Source organism: Notothenia rossii (genome assembly GCF_949606895.1).
Source record: "Notothenia rossii genome assembly, chromosome: 5".
Taxonomy (NCBI): Eukaryota; Metazoa; Chordata; class Actinopteri; order Perciformes; family Nototheniidae; genus Notothenia; species Notothenia rossii.
This window is the reverse complement of record NC_136903.1, coordinates 59,696,320-59,717,149: the sequence shown is the minus strand read 5'-3', so window position 1 is coordinate 59,717,149 and position 20,830 is coordinate 59,696,320. Positions and strand designations below refer to the sequence as shown.

General features: G+C 39.3%; 1 protein-coding gene across 6 annotated transcripts in view; it reads left to right on the top strand.

Moving 5' to 3' along the window:
* The window catches only part of chd6 (chromodomain helicase DNA binding protein 6), a 149,719-nt gene that overhangs the window by 78,150 nt on the left and 50,739 nt on the right, over positions 1-20,830 (top strand). For all 6 annotated transcript variants that reach the window (XM_079683322.1, XM_079683326.1, XM_079683324.1 and 3 more), the window contains exons 6-17: positions 265-414; positions 3,288-3,353; positions 4,027-4,088; positions 8,270-8,387; positions 9,588-9,674; positions 9,927-10,064; positions 13,661-13,782; positions 14,838-15,081; positions 16,373-16,549; positions 17,383-17,526; positions 19,074-19,172; positions 19,261-19,417. In XM_079683322.1, the coding sequence (XP_079539448.1) occupies positions 265-414; positions 3,288-3,353; positions 4,027-4,088; positions 8,270-8,387; positions 9,588-9,674; positions 9,927-10,064; positions 13,661-13,782; positions 14,838-15,081; positions 16,373-16,549; positions 17,383-17,526; positions 19,074-19,172; positions 19,261-19,417 (1,564 nt within the window). The remainder of the gene's footprint in view (positions 1-264; positions 415-3,287; positions 3,354-4,026; positions 4,089-8,269; positions 8,388-9,587; positions 9,675-9,926; positions 10,065-13,660; positions 13,783-14,837; positions 15,082-16,372; positions 16,550-17,382; positions 17,527-19,073; positions 19,173-19,260; positions 19,418-20,830) is intronic.

Genomic DNA, 20,830 nt, shown 5'->3' with positions numbered 1-20,830 from the left:
TGTATTTATCTCCTTTCTGCTCTTTCACCTTAATATTTGTCTTGTCCTTTTCCTGGCTCACATCCCCTTTTCCTATCTACTTCCACTCACACTTCCCCTTCCATTAACACTAATATCTCAGTGTATTGTATCCTCTATTTCCACGTAAATCCATTTGTCTTCCTAACTCTCTTCTTTTCCTTCTTCATCTTTATTCATACTGTTATCACACCTTTCTCTCCCCTTTTCCACTTTACTGACCTGTCGTTTCCTCCTGTTGTTCAGAAGCGGCGTTCTGGACGTCAGGTGAAGAGGAGGAAGTATAACGAGGATCTGGACTTCAAGGTGGTGGACGATGATGGAGAGACTATCGCAGTTCTTGGAGCCGGTCGCATCTCAGCGCTCAACGCCACGGCGCTGGCATGGCAGGCCGAGGTGGGGAGGACACACACTAACCCCTTTGTTCATGTTGTATTACTCCGCTCCTCTCTCCTTTCAGTTTCTCTCCTCAATGAACAAGTCATATAGTAGAGTAACGCAGGATTGAGTCTTAAAACCAGCAGTTTCCGTGTCTCAAAGGGTTGTGGTTTGATTCCTCAAATAGGGTATTTGGTTAACACAAGCTTATGAGATGTTTTGTTCTACAATATAAAACAGGTCAGTAAACCCCACTGGTGAACGATGAAGCTTTTACGTGTCTTAAAAACAGCGGCTACTAACAAGTGGCTAAATGCAACTACTGAACATTAGCCGCCTTTAGCTTAGCGGTGGTGACGCGAAGTCATGCTTCATGATTTGTTTATAGCCAACACTAACTTTTTACTACTGGTGATTGCATTTACGTTTACACTATTCTACAAGTGGTGTTAATATGTGGAGTTTATTGTGCTGAACAAAATGTATTAAGCATCATAAACATGTGTTTGCCATGGAGCTTATTTTCTTAAATAGTCAATAATCCAATGAAAAAAATCCCATTGCTCTTTGTCGAGGGAGCCGTTGTGATGTTAACACATGTCAATAGTGCATCACTCTGTGAATCAATAATATCCAGTCATTGAATAGAGTGCTGTCTACTCTGGATATGCGGGACATGAGGATGTTTCAAATAAAATATTTTCCCGGGTTTCTGTCTGTAAAATCTCCACAAAAAACTTTGGAAGCATTGAATAATCTATTTTTATTTTTATACAATGGTGGAATTAGTAAATGTACTCAAGTAATGTACATAAGTAGAATGTTGGGGTACTTTTACATAAAGCTTGTTTATATACTGTAATATATAATTACTTTCTAATTTACTCAGTACTTTCCAATTGGCTCCATATTGACAAATAACAACATAAAAAACTCTTTGTATATTCTAATGATATAAACAGAATATTATAATATCCTTTAAAGAGCCTGTGACAGCCTCCCAACAACTGTTGTGCAATGAAATATTGGGCTACTAGTCATCTCGAACCGTCAGTTTAAAAAGAAAAAGCGATACCGTTCCGATAAATATCAATAATCTCGAACATCCCGAGGAAATTCCTTCGACTCATTTTGAAGTTTTGGGGGAAGCCGGAAGTGACTCAATGCGGGAACGCTTCACTGTGCGGCGAGAGAGCCAAACATGGACAAAGTGTGTTGTCATGCGTAGAAATGGTGAATTACTGAGTTTAGGCACGTTAATAACGTTTTAATGAAGTTGACGACAGTATATTCATATTTGTCAGTGCTTTCATGTCAATTCGGCAAACATAAACATAAATGATCGTGGTGAAGATGATGATTAAGATTAAAAATCGGTAGTGAGAGCTGCTGAATTTCCTCCCGTCAGATGTGATATAAAAACAAATCGATTATTTTTGTAGTTGTAAACTCAAGTGGATGAAACTACATTTATTAGTGCTTTCATTTCATTTCGGCGAACATATGACACATTAAATGATCGTGAGGATGATGATTTAAAAATCGTTTGAGCCGGTCTGCATTTCCTGATGAGAAAACAAACCGATGCTTTTTGTAGTTGTAGTACACCAACATGGATTAAACCTGTGGTTTTTTTTACCACAATGTTGGGGAAATTAATGGATAAAATGCACGGATTATTATTATTATTATTATTCCCACTCCGATCGGGACACTAGGTCCACCGTTTCTCCGCAGCGAGACACCCCCGTTGACAGTTTACGTGGGCTGGGCTGGGTGCAGTGGCGGACTGGCCATCGGGACGAATCCCGATGGGCCGGTACCGAAGTGGGCCGGTCGGATAAGTCACTAACACATCCCCCACTCCCCCCGTTGACAATTTACTAGCAGTACCGAAGTGGGCCGGTCGAGAGTCCCGGGATGATTTTTAGTCCCACCACTGGCTACATGACCGTATGATCGCCCGTATTGACGCACCTAATTCCTAAACTTCTAACAGGTACAACATAAACCGATCCTTGAGCCTCATATGAGCTCTCAGACACGTTCAAAATTAAACTGTCATCGCTGTCTGAGCTTGCTGCTGTGTGTGCCATCGTGCGTTTACATGCAGATGCTGGGATCCTGAACGGTGCAGCTGGAGCGCTTGGCCCGCAATGACGTCACACATAATTTGGCGGGATTTGAAGAATCCCCGAGAAGATCCAGAAAATGGTCAACATTGAAGGGCAGATTAATGGTTATCAAAGTACAAATATCCAAAATCAGTTCAGTAACGGTTTTCAAGGGGACAATATTTACTCAAATTGATGGGTTTGGATGATGGGGGAAATTCGTGTCACAGGCTCTTTAGTGATACAACACATTTTTACTACTTTCACTTTTTATACTTAAGTAGATTTAGCTGATGATACTCAGGAAATACTTGTATAGTTATTATGGAGTGTTGGTTATTGTGTTTTTAGTATTTTTACTTTTCCACTACTGCTTTTATATCACCACTCTCTCACCGTTTTAATGTTTGACAACAGAAAAATCTTAGTTTTTTTTTAAATGGCATCTGAATTTGGGAGGTTAAAATGCTAGATTGACAGGAAAACCGACTTGCAATAAACCCTAAATCCATGAAAGTTAAAATGTTTTAGAGGCTGTTGTTCACGCTAAAATGCTGTTGTTCACGCTGCTGTTGAACTGATTTGTATCATCGATGTTGGACAAACCATTAGCGCTCAGTATGCTACATTACCTAATGATTTCTGCCAGAATTTAGTGTAATACAGATTTGAAATGGTGTGATGTCCTTCTGTGAAGGCTGCTGTGTAATCACACACTCTGTCAACTGACCTTCATCAGTGTAGGCAGCTAATGATTTCTGTCTTCCTGTCCCTTAGGAACCACCTGAGGACGAAGCCAACATCATTGAGAAAATTCTGTCCGTCAAATCAGTGAAGAAAGAGGTGAAAGACAAAGGACACACACACACACACACACACACACACACACACACACACACACACACACACACACACACACACACACACACACACACACACACACACACACACACACACACACACACACACACACACACACACACACACACACACACACACACACTGTGTCAGTCGCTGCTGTCTGGACTCCCAGGCTCACAGAAGACACAAGCAAACACTCAGGGGCAAATGATTCTGACTGAGGGTCTCACCACTTCAGTCTCCTCACCCCTTTTAATTTACTGGTAATGCAAACAAACAAACAAACAAACAGGTAGATGTGTTTACATTACAACTAGAGATGTCCCGATCCGATCACGTGATTTTCAAAAGATCGGAATCGGGAGAAAAAAATCGGGGATCGGGATTTTTTTTTTTATAAATACTTTTTTAAAATTTTGTATTCAATGTTACAAAACAAAAATGACAATTTTTAAGTCTTAAAGTCATCCTGAGGCCTTAGTTTTGGTTTCAAATTACACAACATCATGTATGTGTTGCTTCTTTGGGGCTTGTTTTCATACACACACACACACACACACACACACACACACATCTACTCTCCTGCTGCTCGTCACATATTTATTTCTGCTTCACTGAATCCGTCTCCCCCCTCCCCTCCCCCTCCTCTCTACAGACTTCATCAGAGGAGGACCAAGTGGAGGAGACAGAGGAGTTTTATGTCAAGTACAGAAATTTGTGAGTGTCTTTTCATCGTTGCTTATTCACACCTTCACATTAGACATCTATCCGACACCCTAAAGGCTTTATTTATTGTAAGTGCAGCTTCAGGAGAATCTTTCCTGTTCTGTTGTCATTGGAGATTTTTCCAAACAGGTGTTGCACTGTTTTCAATTACTGGTATTAATTTGCAATATGGTAACCTGCTATCACAGACCTTTGTTTTTGCTCATTCCTGCATGTATTTGAACTGTTAGTGTAACCTAAAGCAGGGGAAACCCATGTGGTCTTTTGGCCATGCTGGCATATTGTTTGTGAAATTGAAACATGATAAGATAGTGTTCAGTCAGTGTGAGTCTGTATCAGATCAGTGTTTCCCCTATATACAAATAGCGGTGCCGCTGCTAGGGGGCGCCAGCCAGGTACCGAAAACAAATAAAATATATATATATATTTTTAATTAAAATAATAATAAGTGGCGACCCTTTTTAGTTTTTGATTGTTTGTTATGTGGATTTGTAGTACTTGTGTTACTGTATGTTCAATAAAGGTGAATTTTTGCTAAATCTTGAGACATTGCCACTGTATATACTGGCAGGGCCGATTTTTGACATAGGCGCTGTAAGTGATGAAAGTGGGGGATGTTGGCTTATCAGGCGCCCGCAGCTCACAGCCAAAGTACCAGCGTAGGAGCGAGCGAGGGAGAGAGAGAGAGAGGGCGCACCGGTACCGGCGCTGTTGTTATTAGAATCTGGTGCTAGCTGCGCTAACGGATATAAGAAGTAGATGTTTAGAGTGTTTAGATAGTTAATTTTAGTCTAAGTTATCTCAGTGGGTCTCAAACAAATATGTGTTTACAAATTATGTAAACACATATTTCCAAGGCACTCCTTTATAATTATTAGGATAAATAAAAACAGGTTTGAAATCATTCCAATGTATACTATAGGAAAGTAAACCAAAAATATCGTTTAAAGTTGGAGAGATACAAAAATATGCATAAATTAATAAATGTTAACTGGGTAAAATAAGATATAAATGAACAAAAATAAAATAAGTTACATTTATTTGTTATTGGCTATGGTAGGCTATTGGTTATGTTCACATACTTATTTGATTATTAATATATAAACCGATCTTTTTCATATGGGAGTTGTACCCCCTGGATCAGGTCTCTAGTAATTGTGTGCTCAAAGTGCACCAGATTGAAGCATTTTACTTTAAAATGTTCAAAAAAATCTTCCCGGTGGGGCATATCCCCGGACCCCCCTAGAGGATGTGAAGTGTCAATAAGTTTATTTTTTTGTAGTGTATTTGTCTTTTGTTGAGATTTTTCATTTATTCTTTATATATAACATCTCGCCTAGGGCAGCAAATTGGCTAGAACCGGCCCTGGTACTAGGCCTCAAGAGCCTTTCTTGTGCTGGCAGACACAAAAACAAATGTTTATCCTCGATTGGAAGGTTGTTGGTTCGATCCCCAGCAGTCACCATGTGTCCTTAGACTAGATACTTAACTACACATTTCTCCCGATGCCCAGCAGTGTGTGAATGTTTGTCTCCCTGAGCACCTTGTAAAGCAGCCTCTGCATGAATGGGTGAATGCTGACTTGTAAATCTAAAAGCACTGAGGGGTTGCAAAATCTGGGAAAGAGTTATATAAAAGCAGACCTTTTACCATCTACGACAAACCTTTTATTTAGTCTGTATTGTTTACAAAGCTGTTTGTTACACCACATGTTTTTTTTTTATTAAACCAGAGGCGTGCTGTTACGGTTGAGTGAAGGAAGCAGGACCCAAATGCAGATAACTCTGATTAACCTTTATTTCAAGGATAAATAAAAATACTTTGGACAAAACAGAACACTCACCGGTGAACTCAGTCACAAACAAAAGACGAACCAACACTGAACACAGGAAGAGACAAGACTAAATACAGGGAGGGGTAATAACAAGACGAGAAACAGCCGGGCAGGGGAGGAGAAACACAAGGGCGACAGGTGAACACAATCAGACAACTAGACACACCAGGGAAACTAACGACAGGAGGAAAAACACAAGGAAAAGGACCAGAGAATATACCAAGAGGAAAACATGACAGGGAGAACAGCAAAACACCCAAAACAAGACATACAAAACGTGACATAACACAATAATCATAACACATGCTCTCCTACCTGTACTACATACGGGTCAGGAAGCTGAAACAAATAACTGTTCATATATGATGTGATATGATGTAATAAGACTAACAGTGCCATGGACTGTATGCATTTCTCTGAATACTTTGCTCCGGTTAATCATGTTCTGGGTTATTATGACATATTTAAGTAAGCTTGCAAACCAAAAATGTAATTAAAAACAGATTGTTCTGTAAATGGGCCGTGATACTATATTAATTTAGTCAGCGATTTAGCATTTGTCAGTTTAATCCTTAAACTGTGTTTCCTTGAGCCTGGAATATGACATTATATCCTTAAAGTCTGTGCACTGAGCTCTGATTGAACATAACTGCTCTGCAGCTGGTCAGCAAGTAAGAAGTCAACCAGTGTCGTAGGACAAACAATTCAGAAATAACCCTGGAGTGACCTCACTAACCCCAAATCCTGTTTCGTAGCACTGGTCACAGAACTGTACCAATTGGGTTTTTGTTTAATATATAAACTCCACTTGAAACCAAGTTTGAGACCCCCAATTTCGGACCCTAACATGATCGAAGAAATGGCCAAAAATCCTCCCTCCCTGGTGAATCCAAAAGTCCTGGAAGTCACCATGCACAACCTTGGAGGTGTTGACGACTCACTCAAAGCATTATAGAAATGACTTGACTTTGTTAGAGCTACTTAGTAAACAGTTTTTATGACATTGATTCCTCCCAGAGAAGTTGCCTTCACACGGCTGTGTTTGAGCAGTGGTCTTCTCTCCAGAGGAAGCTGTTTCTCTTGCTCTCACTGAGGCTCCGCTCGGGGGTCTCTGGAAACGCTCCTGCTTTGTTCCAGCACTTTGTATCTTAAAGAAAAGGTCCTATACAGATATGCCACTATTATTATCATCCTAATTTATTCCCATGGGTGATGAATAATACATGGGGAGTTTGCTTATATCAAACTGAATGGATGTGAATGTATGTAACATTTAGAGTGTCAACACATTATTATACATAATGCCATGTCGTCGTTGACAGCATGGTTCATGTACAGTACACTGCAGTGAGATCTGTATTAGTCCGTTTATAGATTGGGCCTTATGGATTCAATCATCCATGTCAAACTGTAGCCATAGTAACAACATTTGTTCTGCTTTCTCTCCCATGGACTATTATGGGAGGCGTCTTTATTCTCCCTTGTTTGTTTACATTCAGCAGACAATGGTGCATACAGATCAACATTATAGCCAGAACCGTTTGTAGGAAACAGTGAAGGACAAACATCTTAACTTCGTTTTGTTTAAAAATAAAATGTATATCTGTTCACTGACCCCAAATCATTTGTGGAATTTCTGTCAGGCCTTTCAGAAGGAGGATTTATTTTGTCTCATCGAACATTTTACATTATATATTTTTGAGCAGACTTTTTCTCATTTGAAGCTTCTTACATACACTCAATACCATAGACATGCCTACAGGAGCAATTTGGGATTAAAGAGGCCCGGTTATGCTTTTTAAGGGTGTTCCCTTTCCTGTAGAGTTTGATAGGTTGTTGTGCATGTAAATGGCTGCAAAGGCTCTCGGTGTTCCCTCCAGAGGGAGTTTCTCTCCCACCCAAGTAACTTTCATGATCTGACTATGAAAGTACATCAAAATGTTTTATCCACGTTGACAACAAGTGTGTTTGGAGCTTATTATTTGGGTTGTTGCCCACGGTGAGAATAATTCAAGTTAAACTTGGACCGCATCATAACAAAAAAGTGCTTCCTGTACCTGACAATGAAGATTTTGGTCCCTTTTGAAATACATTGAGCTGCTGTTCTATGGTAATGCTATTAGAATTCAATTATATATTTTTGATATCCCTCTATCCAAACGTTTTTCTCCCCACTGTACATGAAAAAATGGGCTTTGTGTTGAAATGATAATGGAGAGGAAAGTGATTGTGATTTTCCATTATTTAAGTCTTATTGGATTTTTAAAACATGCAAACTTCATACATATGCTTTACTTAATGAAAGGTGTGTTGATTATTTTGTTTTGTGTGATTTTAGTTCTTATATGCACTGCAAGTGGGCCACTCTGGAGGAGCTGGAGAAAGATCCCAGAATCCACCAGAAGATTAAACGCTTCAGGACCAAACAGGCTCAGACCAAACATCTGTTCACAGAGGTAACCATTCATCCACCCCTGTATTCTGTCCAGGCCTATCTCCTCCTTTCAAACCTGGCTGGACACATTTCTATTTAATAATGTAGCAAAGCTGTTACTGACAGTAGTTATTGGAAACATGTAAACGTGATTACTTCAGGGTCATAATGAGGGTCACACTGTCTCATAATTAAGATCCAGTGTCGCTGCAAAATGTTGAAAGTGCTGGAAAGGTCAAAAGGTTAACTCCATCATACTGTAACCAAGGCAACACTAATATGTAGAAGCCTAATTTGCCTTCAACGACTAATTTCAATTTTATGGTAGTGTTTTTTAGACTTCATTATTTTCGTATATCAAGGCTATTTTTAATAAGTATTGTTAAATCTCATTCAGAACAACACTGTTGAATAAAGAGAAATTACAAATTGTAATAAGCGTTTGCTTTTATTATAATAAGGCTATTTGTTGAATGGAAGCTATTGAAAAGAATGGAAACTATTCATATAAAAAATGATAATCATCTAACAAAACATTGAAATGTTGCGTTGATTCTGTGGCATATGTTCATATGATATGAAAGCAATGGAAAAGATAGACATTTAAATAATGAAATTGAATTTTCAAAACAATATTCGGATATAATTAATCCTAAAAACATAGATGCTAGTCTTACTCTTTATTTTACCTCTCTACACAGCCTTTAGAGTGGTGCAGGAAGTTCTTAAACTTGGAAATGAGTCAGTGTTTTACCACTGAATAGTTTTCTGTGGTCAACACAAGCTCAACAGATTTTAAAGTGTTGTTCTACAACAAAAAATACGTCAGTAAATAATACACTCATCCTCACATCGAGCATTAGCCACCTTTGCATATAGGTGACCTGAAGTCATACAACTGTGATTTAGTATATTTATACTTCTAGCCATTGCATTTACGCTTCAGAAATTATATAGTGGTGTTAATATGTGGAGATTATTGTGTAAGTATCATAAACGTGTGTTGGCCACAAATCCTAGTTTTTGCAATATTCCAAAAACCAATGGACAGATCCCATCGCTATTTCTTGAGGGAGCCTTGATGTTGCTGACTTCTGGGTCAGGGTACACAAATATGTCATCACTGCACCACTCTATTGCTTTATAAAATAGTTCAATGACCTGATAATTCATTAATGCTTAATAATGTTGTTGTTCCATCTCTATGTGTCCCCTACTCCAGTCCGATGAGGACTTATTTAACCCGGACTACGTGGAGGTGGACAGAGTGCTGGAGGTGGCTGTTACTACAGACACTGATACTGGAGAGGTCTGTACAGGAGCACTAAACACACACACGCACACGCACACGCACACGCGCACACACATACACACACACACACACACACACACACACACACACACACACACACACACACACACACACACACACACACACACACACACACACACACACACACACAGCAGCGTTTGTCTGGATTGTAAATGGTCACCACTGAAGGTCCTCAGTGTGGGGGTGCACTCTTATTCCTGTGGCATGTTTTCCCGTGTGTTATCGTAGGAGGTGACCCACTATCTGGTGAAGTGGTGCGGCCTCTCGTACGAGGAGGCCACCTGGGAGCTGCAGGAGGACCTGGACCCCGAGAAGATCAAGGAGTTCGAAAGGATCCAGAAACTACCGCCTGACCTCAGGCACATGGTGAGGAGGAATACTAAACGAGAGGGGAAACTGCAGTTGGATACAATATTTATGGAGGAAAAAATGTAGAAAGCTATCTTGTTTTTAAAGTGCTACATCAACAAAGCTGGATTACTATAGACAGAAGCACTTATCTGTGAAAGGAGAAATAGTCAAAAAGAAAATGTATTGTATTAAATACATTGGCAGAGTATTGTTATCAGGGGAAACTAACATTTTGAAATCCTGTGAAATAAAAGCCAGTGAATGTAAGGCTTTCATTGGAAAACTAACATCATTTACCAATGCATTGTTAAAAGAGCAGTCAGCGTGTCTGGATTTGATCAGAATCAGAAAGAGGTGTTCTTGCCAAGTTGATCTACACATACGAGCAACTGACTCTGGTGTGTATGGTGCATAAATAAAACACAGTAAGAAAAAAACTAAAAGGAATGTAGGATTATAATACAAACTTTTAACATGGGAAATGAAAATAGAGAAATATTCAAACCAAATATAAATATACAAAAAACAGAATAGTCGGACAGAAAAAGACATGAAGCCTCTTGCCAGAATGTGTCCAGGGTGGGAGGGATTTGCAGATTGCAGCCAATAACCTTCTCAGCAGAGTGGATGATACGCTGCAGCCTTTTTTAAATTTTATTTGTCCTTATAAGTTTAAAGTCAACACAGAAGTTGCAGAACAATTAGCTTGAAGCATTTAACCCAACATTCACATTTAAATTTAATAAATGTGCTAAATTAAGACTTTTTACATCTGTAAATGGTGTTACAACACTCTCCTGATGCTCCGTTTCTTTTCCAATCAGGCAAACATCTGTCAAAGAGCACATCACCAGATTTGAATTGCTAAAAGATACAGAGATGTGGGCGGCAATTCAGACCTAGATAGAAAATAGTGAGCAAAAACACTTGGGTCGGTAGGCAGATGAAAGGAAAAGGAAAAACAACATCATGTGTCTATTTCATCTCAGGAACAACACCTGCCCACTTCTGCTCCATCTCAGATTCACCATCTTGCCCTTGTTTATTTTGTCGCTGGAAGTAATGGCAAACAGTCAGGGTTGTGGGCTTTTCTCCTCCAGCTGGATGTTATGTTTGTTTTTGGATGTGAAATTGAGGTTTTGAAAATCCATGTAGAGCCTTTTCTCTTCTGTGACCCACAATCCTCTCCACATCTGTGATTCACACTCCTTCAATATGAAGAACAATCAAAAAACCTCAACAGAAACAATATCATCTGGATGTTGAATGCAAATTGCTGCTTAAAATGTAGTCATTTTCTTTTTTCTACCCCTGAGGGAAGCAAGAGTGAGACCTGAGAGAATTATTCCTGCTCTCTTGCTGTTATTATTTTCAAAACTAGTATTTTAACGTATTACGCCTCGGCAGCAGCAATCTGTTGCACCAATTATTTTATTTTTGGTCCATTTCACCTCAAAACTCACACAGCATCCTCTCTTACCTTTTTCAAAATTGGAACAACTTATTTACCTCTCATCAGAATCAGAAATACTTTATTTACAGCGGGGATTGTGTTTCATGATAATTGTTCCATTTCAGAAAGAAATACAACAAAAGATTAACAGAATAAAATGTTTGTATTAACATAGGAAGTAAGAACGTGCGATTAAAAGATTAAATAAAATGCAAAGAATTCATCAAAATTCATTTTAATACCGGATTCTTTGCTATTTCTGTGGTTTAGTTTAGTTTAGTTTATTTATTTATAGTGTTGTGGACAGTCCCCATCGATGAACTGTCACAGCTTCTAGTGGTCAGTCTGGTGTTGTTACGTTGAGTAACCAATGAGTTAAGAGGTGGAGGGGCTGTATTGTGCAGGATTTTGTACACCAGAACGATGTTCCTATACTTTATTAAATCTTCCCAACTCAGGATGTTATGCTTGTTGAGGATGGTACAGTAATGGGAGCGGTTAGGTTTCTGGTCCAGTACTTTGAGGGTATGTTTGTACAGGGTTGCTAATGGCTTCAGTGTGGAGCTGTTAGTTTGCCCCCAGCTTGTGAGACAGTATGTAAGATGTGAGATGATCCTGGCATTCATGTATAATTTGGCAGAATTCAATGTCATTGTGTTTCTTATGTATTTAAAATTTGCTAGGCTAAACTTGAGTCTTTGGGTCACTTTTTTGACTTGTGTTTTGAATGTTAAATTAGAGTCAATAATGATTCCAAGGTACTTAACCTGAGGCACAATGTTAATATGTTCACCTGAGATGCTTATATTTGGCACAATGTTGCATTTTCTTTTTGTGAAAAACATTCCAACTGTTTTGTTGACATTAAGCTGAAGACAGGAGCGGTGTAGCCAGCTAGTGATCAGCACTAAAGCTGAGGTCAGTTTATCTGCAGCCTTTTGCTTTGTGTTGGCATGCACATATATCACAGTGTCATCGGCATATAACTGTGTTTCCACATCAGGACAGACAGATGGCAGGTCATTAATATATAGGGAAAAAAGAAGTGGACCAAGTATTGAACCTTGTGGTACTCCGGTGCTTAAGTCTAGAGCTGGAGAGAGTTGATTATTGACGATAACATGCTGACGCCTACCAGTGAGGTATGATTCAATCCAACTGAGTGTTAATGGAGAGCAGTTAAAAGCCGACAGTTTGGACAGAAGGACCTTATGGTTGACTTTATCAAAGGCTTTGCGTAGATCCAGGAATACTGCACCAACAACACCTCCTTTGTCAACCATTGCTTTGACCTTTTCTATAAAAAAGCAGTTGGCTGTTTCGGTTGAATAATTTGCCCTGAAGCCAAACTGCATGGGATGAAGTTTAAATGGACTGTTGTTTAAGAAGGAGACAAGCTGTTCTGACACCCACTTCTCAGCCACCTTGGATACTACAGGTAAGATGCTAATTGGGCGGTAGTTGTTGATGTTCAGAGGGTCACCTGACTTGAAAATGGGGGTTACAATTGCAGTCTTTCATACGAATGAATTGATGATTTGGGTAAGAGGGCAGACTAAGTAATCTTGCAGTGATTTAAGCATTGTAGAATCCATAGCGTATGTGTCCTTAGCTGTCGAAGTTTTAAGAGAATTAATAATTGCTTTGGTTTTTAATTCCGATATGGGTTGAATGCAAAAGGACATTTTACTTTCGTCGACTTTGATAATATGTTCTGCTCTCAAAGGAAAGTTCTGTGCAATTTCATCTACAGAGTTGATAAAATAGATATTAAAGCTATGGCAAGTTGTTCTGGGTCTTGCACTAGGTTACCATTCTCTTTTAGTTCTAGCTGCTTTTTTGGCCTGTGCTTGATTCCCAGTAAGGTTTTAATCTGTTCCCAAATTATTTTAGTGTTACCTTTTGCCTCCTTAATTATTGTTATGAAGAAGTTGGCTTTGGCCTTTCTGATTGTTTGAGTTACTTTGTTACGTAATGAAGTAAACCTATGCCTGTCAGTAGTTAATTTAGTTTTCAGTGCTCTTTTCAGTGCAAAGTCTCTTTCCTTCATCAAGTTCAATATGTCCGTATTGAACCAAGGAAGTGTTGGATGTACCGTGGAGATCTAGTAGAGGATATTGGGTAATATAAGTTTTAAATGTGTGTGTTGTTATTGCAGGAGCGTCCTCTTCCAGAGAAGTGGCAGAAGTTGGATAACTCCAGAGCTTACCGGAATATAAACCAGCTCCGAGAATACCAGTTGGAGGGAATGAACTGGTTACTGTTCAACTGGTACAACAGGTGAGTAAAGCAAACGCTCTGAAACCAGTTTTAACACTATTTAGCTGGTGGATTTGTAAGCAGTGTTTAGAAACAAAGGAGAACAAATAGTTTATAATCTCTCCTGTATGTTGTAATTTTACATAACACAGCGAGACATCATGTCATTAACGTATTATAAAACCTAAACTGAATTAAATGTATTACTTTGTTACAGTAAATGTACCATCACCTGGATAACTGCATATTTTCTCAGTCCCATCATGCTTGACTATGTTTATCAGAATGAACAAGTCTTTTAACACCTCAGAATTAAATGAATATTTAATGATGAGTTATCCATATTTTAACATTTAGGATGAACGTTAGCAGCAACTCAACGGTGAAACAAACACAATCTCTCTCTACAGAGAAGTAAAAAAAAAGGACACAGTTTAATAAGTTACTAATACAAAAATAAGAAGTAAGATCAAATAAGAAAGCTAAAAGTGAAAAACAACTGCAACAGGCTGCATGATGAAAAGACATACAAGTTTTGATTAAAAAAATTATGGTTTGTGGTGCTGAATTGCATTTTATCAAATTACATATCTGTTTGAAATGTGTGAAATGCTTTGCTCAGATTTCACACAAATACGTTTTATGTTGCTAAAATGATTATAAGAAATGCAGATCCCACTGTTGTGATCACACAAAAAGAAATATATTTTAACATTTTATGCATCTGGATGTGTATTTTCATCTTCAACATATTGTTTTATATGAAATTCTAACCGCTGTGTCACGATAAACATTGTACTACCAGATTCTTGCCAATTCATCTCCCCAACACAAATCGTTATTAATGAACTTAATTAATGCACTCATAAGAATTATTTATTTATTTAACAGGGACAGAGAACAATACTAAACATTGTTGTGTGTGTAAAAGTTAGCTAAGAGGCTTTTTTTTCACCCTACAAAACAAAGGCAATGACATCATAAAAAACATGCAAAATAGAGCCGCATAATCAATGGAGGTATGTCCTGTATTTGGATTATAGCTCTTACCGATCTCGCTGTCTGTTTCGCTCTAGGAAAAACTGCATCCTGGCAGATGAGATGGGTTTAGGAAAGACCATCCAGTCCATCACCTTCCTGTTCGAGATCTTCAGCATGGGGATCCGCGGCCCCTTCCTCATCATCGCCCCCCTGTCCACCATCACCAACTGGGAGCGGGAGTTCCGTCAGTGGACCAATATGAACGTCATTGTGTACCACGGATCTCAGATCAGCCGGCAGATGATCCATCAGTACGAGATGTTCTACAGAGACACACAGGTAGAGCCTGAACCTCTAAAAGTGTTGAATAAACAAAATGCTGCAAGAAGCTCAAAACACAATGGAAACCAGGGGACAGGAAAAGTGACGCACACAGCTGGGACTGGAGTGCCATTCAGGTGTTTTAGAAAGAAAGAAATAATATTGACCTTTATTGATCCCCCAAAGGGGAAAAATCAATTTTCCACTCTGTTTTTTATACACACATATTATTCTTTTTTTTATACAGTTACATACAAATACACACAGTTATATATGCACACATGCACGTGCATTGAGAGGATCCAGAGCGGAGAGGCAGCCAGTCTAGCCGGCGCCAGGAGCAGTTGGGGGTTAAGTTCCTTGCTCAAGGCCCAGGAGGTGAACTGGCTCCTCTCCAGTACCAGTCCACACTCCGTATTTCTTTGCTCCAATCGGGACGTGAACCGGAGACCTTTCGGTCCAAAGTCCAAGTCCCTAGAGACTGCCGCCCAAAACTTTTTTAGCTAGATAGCTTAAAGCAAATCTGTAATAATATCTGAAGGTATCATACGATTCAGTTGTTAAAAACAAGCCAATCATATTTACATTTGAGACTTTATATCTCTTAACGTTAACAAGCCATCCGCTCCCAGCTGTGTGCGTCACTTTTTAGTGTCCCGTTGTGTTTAAGCTTCTTGCAGTGTTTCGTTTATGCAGTGCTTTTAGTAAACGCACCTTTCGTCAGGTTGGTGAATGTTTTTTAGATCCTTTGCATGTGTTGGTGAAGTCGGGGAAGATGTTTCTTCATTTGCATGTGTTTTGGCGCATTTTTTTTGTATTTAATCTTTTCTGAAGCTGCTGTGCGTTTCTCCTCATGGAAGTGTTTTTGGCCAGTGTAACAGGTTTGCACCAGTCGGCCACATTTAAGACAGATATCCATTGAACAATCTTTATTTATCTCACCTCTTTTTCCTCTCTACTTCATCCCCCCATACAGGGTGGCTCCATGTTTGGACATGCAATGATCGCAGAGCATTTCAGTGTAGTTATTTACCATGACTTCTACATCTGGAGTAAATGCATTAGTTAATGTTTCTTCTGCTGCACTTCCAGTCTGATGAACTCATAATTACAACACAGTATGCAGCTCCTAGTTCTGACTTTCTTCTTCAGAATAAATGTGCTCATGCATAATAAAATCACCGTTCAGCACTTTCATTAAGCGTTTTCCTTATAAGATTAGAATGAGTGAGGCATGAAATGCAATGAAGCTCCTCTCCCTGATTTAAGGATGATGTCCTTCCCTGAATCGATACTGTTGCATTCTCAGGGTAACACCATCCCAGGCATCCTGAAGTTCCACGGCGTGATCACCACCTTCGAGATGATCATGGCCGACTGTCCGGACCTGAAGAAGCTGCACTGGCGCTGTGTGGTGATCGACGAGGCCCACCGGCTGAAGAACAGGAACTGCAAGCTGCTGGAGGGACTCAAGCTCATGAACCTGGTGAGTGTGTGTGTGTGTGTGTGTGTGTGTGTGTGTGTGTGTGTGTGTGTGTGTGTGTGTGTGTGTGTGTGTGTGTGTGTGTGTGTGTGTGTGTGTGTGTGTGTGTGTGTGTGTGTGTGTGTGTGTGTGTGTGTGTGTGTGTGTGTGTGTGTGTGTGTGTGTGTGTGTGTGTGTGTGTGTGTGTGTGTGTACCAATCTGTTCAAATCACAAATCATAACCTCGAAAGAATATTGTCTATAATCTGCATTTAATGTCAATTTAAGGATGTGTGTGTTATATTTATTTTGTTGTTTTTAATGATTTTTAAATGAATCAACCTATACATGCAGCGTCTATGAGTACCTTAAAAATGGATCTATAAATGAAATGTATTATTACTTTTTTTTAATATATTATTCTTTCTTTATTTTATTTTATGTCACTCTTAACCATTTAGGGGTGTGACCAAAAATGGAATTACATTAGTTAAGATATACATATTAACTTTATCAATAGTATCTACACAAAATGAAAAATACAGAATAAGTTAGAATATTTATAATTCAGACCAATCTTATACTAAGAGAACATATATTAACATAGGATGCTATACACTATACAGAAGTGTGTTGCAGTGTGCCTAGTCTGAATGATCCTCTTCTAGCTGCCAGGCTCTCATACAGGCACTCTTCTCCTGTGTCTAATCGTCGATCTCTTTTTATGTAATGTTTTCTCTCTTCTGAAGGACGTCTTGGGATACCGTTTCAGTTCAGTTTGAATAAATGCCATGACAAGCAGCATGTTCTGAGATGTAGTGTTTGTGTTGAAGATAACCCTGTCATGGTTCTCACAGGAACAAAAGGTTCTGCTGACAGGAACCCCTCTGCAGAACTCGGTGGAGGAGCTGTTCAGTTTGTTGAATTTCCTGGAGCCACTGCAGTTTCCCTCAGAAAGCACCTTCATGGAAGAGTTCGGAAACCTCAAAACAGACGAGCAGGTGTGTTGAGAACAAATGTTTTAATGTTGGTACAAAACATCGTAGACCTCAACCAGCGGCCTCTACTACGAAGAGGGATTTTCGCTTAGCCGGCTAACTTCAGGGAAAACTCTGGGTTTCCGGTCCTACGAAGCTGGTTCTCTTTTTAGCGGGCTAGATCTCCATGGTAACTTATGCTGTGCGGCTAACCTGCTCCGGAGCAGGTGAGGTTGCGGGCTAAGAGCTCAACTCAGTGAAAGCACCGTCTGCTGACCAATCAGAGCTCAGTGTGCGGAGATTTTACTTGCGATCAAGTCATTTACAGGAGAAAGGAAATACAGAAAAGCTGCCGTTGCAGGAAAGACGGCCGGCAAAAATCACCGACTGTGTGAACGTGAACATTAATGGAATATCACCTCCCATCTTCAGAGCAATCTGACTATTATAAATTAGCATTAAGAAAACTTAATTAAATATCTGCCACAACATAAGTAACCGGATCAAAGTAACATTAAGTACAGTCCACGGCATATCACATCATAATGTATCATATATTTCCTTATCTGAGTCAGCTGAGCCGTATCTGGCCGTGCAACACTCACAGTGTCACATACTGTACGCAGAAGTATTATTTTAAGCAATACATTAAGTTGACGAAACACTTGAGTCAAATGTAATTAAAGTCAGATCAAGTCAGTCAAATGTAATTAAAGTCAGATCCACTCGTGTCTTAGATGTATGATGTGTGGCAGTGATATAATAAACCTGTTAATGTACGCATTCAAACGCTTTTTCTTTTACCAGCTGTATTCACCTTGCAGGTGCAGCTATGTGGCTTTTATCCTGGATAAAGTGTTTAAGTCATGGATGTTTAAAGTGTAACTTCTTCATATGCATAATATTATAGTTGACTTTTCATTCAGGAAGTATGACGCTGCGCTGTCAGTACGCTTCTCCATGTTTGTGATTGGTCGAATGCTCCAAATACCACCCCTTTCATGTGAACGCGCACCTAACTAGATAGGACACGGCTGGCTTGAGCGATCCACTTGATAACCAGCGTCTTAGTACAGCTTAGCGAGAGCGCGTATGTTTTGGATTAGGCCAACCGGCTAACTCAAACATATCCAGGTTAGGTTAAACCGGCTCCGTCGTACAGGCCTCTGGACTCAGTGAAGAGCAGTGTTGTTTGTGTTGAATCTAAATGCATCCACAAATTGCTTCCTTTCCAGCAGTTCTGCATGTTATGTTGCTTAGGATTATTCTTTATTTTACTCAAAACTAAAATGTTTTTTAGAAAACATATAGATATAATGAAAACAAAAATAACAATATTATGTTAGGATAAGAAGTTTGTACAATATACACTAACTACAAATATATTAAAAGGTGTACAGTATAGGCAGTGTATTAGTAATGAAAGTTATATGTAGAACTGCACAGTTAAAGAAGATTGAATTACGCCCTGTGGACATAAAGTAGAAGTAATATGCTTTTTCTTTGAAGAACAAACCTTATCATTTGCATTTTCATCATATACACACCTCCTCCTGTGTTCCTCTCGACAGGTGAAAAAGCTGCAGGCTATTTTGAAGCCCATGATGTTGAGGAGACTGAAGGACGATGTGGAGAAGAACTTGGCGCCTAAAGAAGAGACCATCATAGAGGTGGGCTTCCCTGAGTCATCAATATAAAAATAATAATACAATGAATTCATAATATATTGATTATTTCCCTCCTTTTGCTGATGTGCAGGTGGAGCTGACCAACATTCAGAAGAAATATTACCGCGCCATCTTGGAGAAGAACTTTTCCTTCCTGTCCAAAGGGGCAAACCAGCACAACATGCCCAACCTCATTAACACCATGATGGAGCTCCGCAAGTGCTGCAACCACCCCTACCTTATCACAGGTGAAATGAATATCAGTGCCCTCTTATTCTTCACTGGTTGTAAGTGCAACTCTTTAATGACACCACAGCTATAATTAGCAATGAATGAACATTCTATAATTACACTGCACTTTGATAAAGTAATATGTTTTCCACCAAAAAGCAGTCATAATAAAAGTAAGAAACTGTGATCAGAATCAAAAATCCTTCATCTGTTCTGCAGCCGGAACATTTACATTGTTCCAGCAAAGCATACAGTGCAGGTAAAGGCAAAATAAAAGAGTAGACAAACACATCAAATGAAGAGGAAAGCGCACAATAATAAAATCAAATAAAACATTCAAAAAATTGGGGATACTAGCAGGATCAAAATGTTCCTAAAAAACTCAAACGGAGCATTTCCTGTCAGCAAAGATTTAATTTCTGCTTTTGTAAACTGTAGTATAGATAAGACTAACAAATGCGTCACTTCTGGGCAAAAAGTACGGCTCCGTCCTCTTTTGGGGAAAAACAACGCTGTCATTTGAATGGCGGTCAATACAAATTCTGAAGTTTTTGCCAATCCGAAATAAATTGAAAACCGTGGATTTTTGGATCTTCAAAGAGCCCGATTACAATGGCCAAACAGGCAAACAATTACATTAAATCATTGGAAATCGACGAGCGGGCTCGATATATGGTTAAATATAGCAGTAGGCTATCGATGTCCATAGATGAGAGTAACATCTACGTCACTTTACAGCCCCGCCCACTTTTTTTAGGGGGGGGGGGGGGGGGGGGAGATTAATTTAAGTTGTCCGCACTCTCGCAGGAATATCTCCACAATGGAGCGAGGTTACATTCCACTTTCGATTGCATGATATAGCCCAGCGCAACACCTTCGTCACACGTGTTGCCACTTGTTTGTACCATTTTCAGGCGATTTGTAATCTGTTCTAGAAAAACGATGTGTTTTTTTGGATTTCAAGAAGCATATAGAACAAACAATGGATGTATTTTATGAACATTTATCCATGCTGAAAGTAGAATTAGATGTGATAGGAGTGAGATAGAGATTATTATGTAATATATGCATCTGATGAAGCATTGCATGAAGTCTGTTGATGATCAGAGGCTGTTGTTGGGGCTGCATAAACGTTTTTTATTTTTGTTTTGTAGGCAGACCGTGCAGGCCTCAGAGAGTAAACTTCGGCCTGCGACCATAGTTTTACTGTATTTTGTTTTGAAAATCCACAGCGGAGGTTTGTGTCGTACTACATGCGGTGTATTTTGCCTATCTCTCAGTAGCCAATGATCTGTGAGTCTGTTGGACATAAACTCCGTAATAAATGTAGTCTACATTTCATAAGAAGTGTAAAACCTGAGCGCATTTTAGATCGCATTGGAACTAAATGCTTATATAATCTGTCGTTGTATTTGATTTAATGTGTGAAC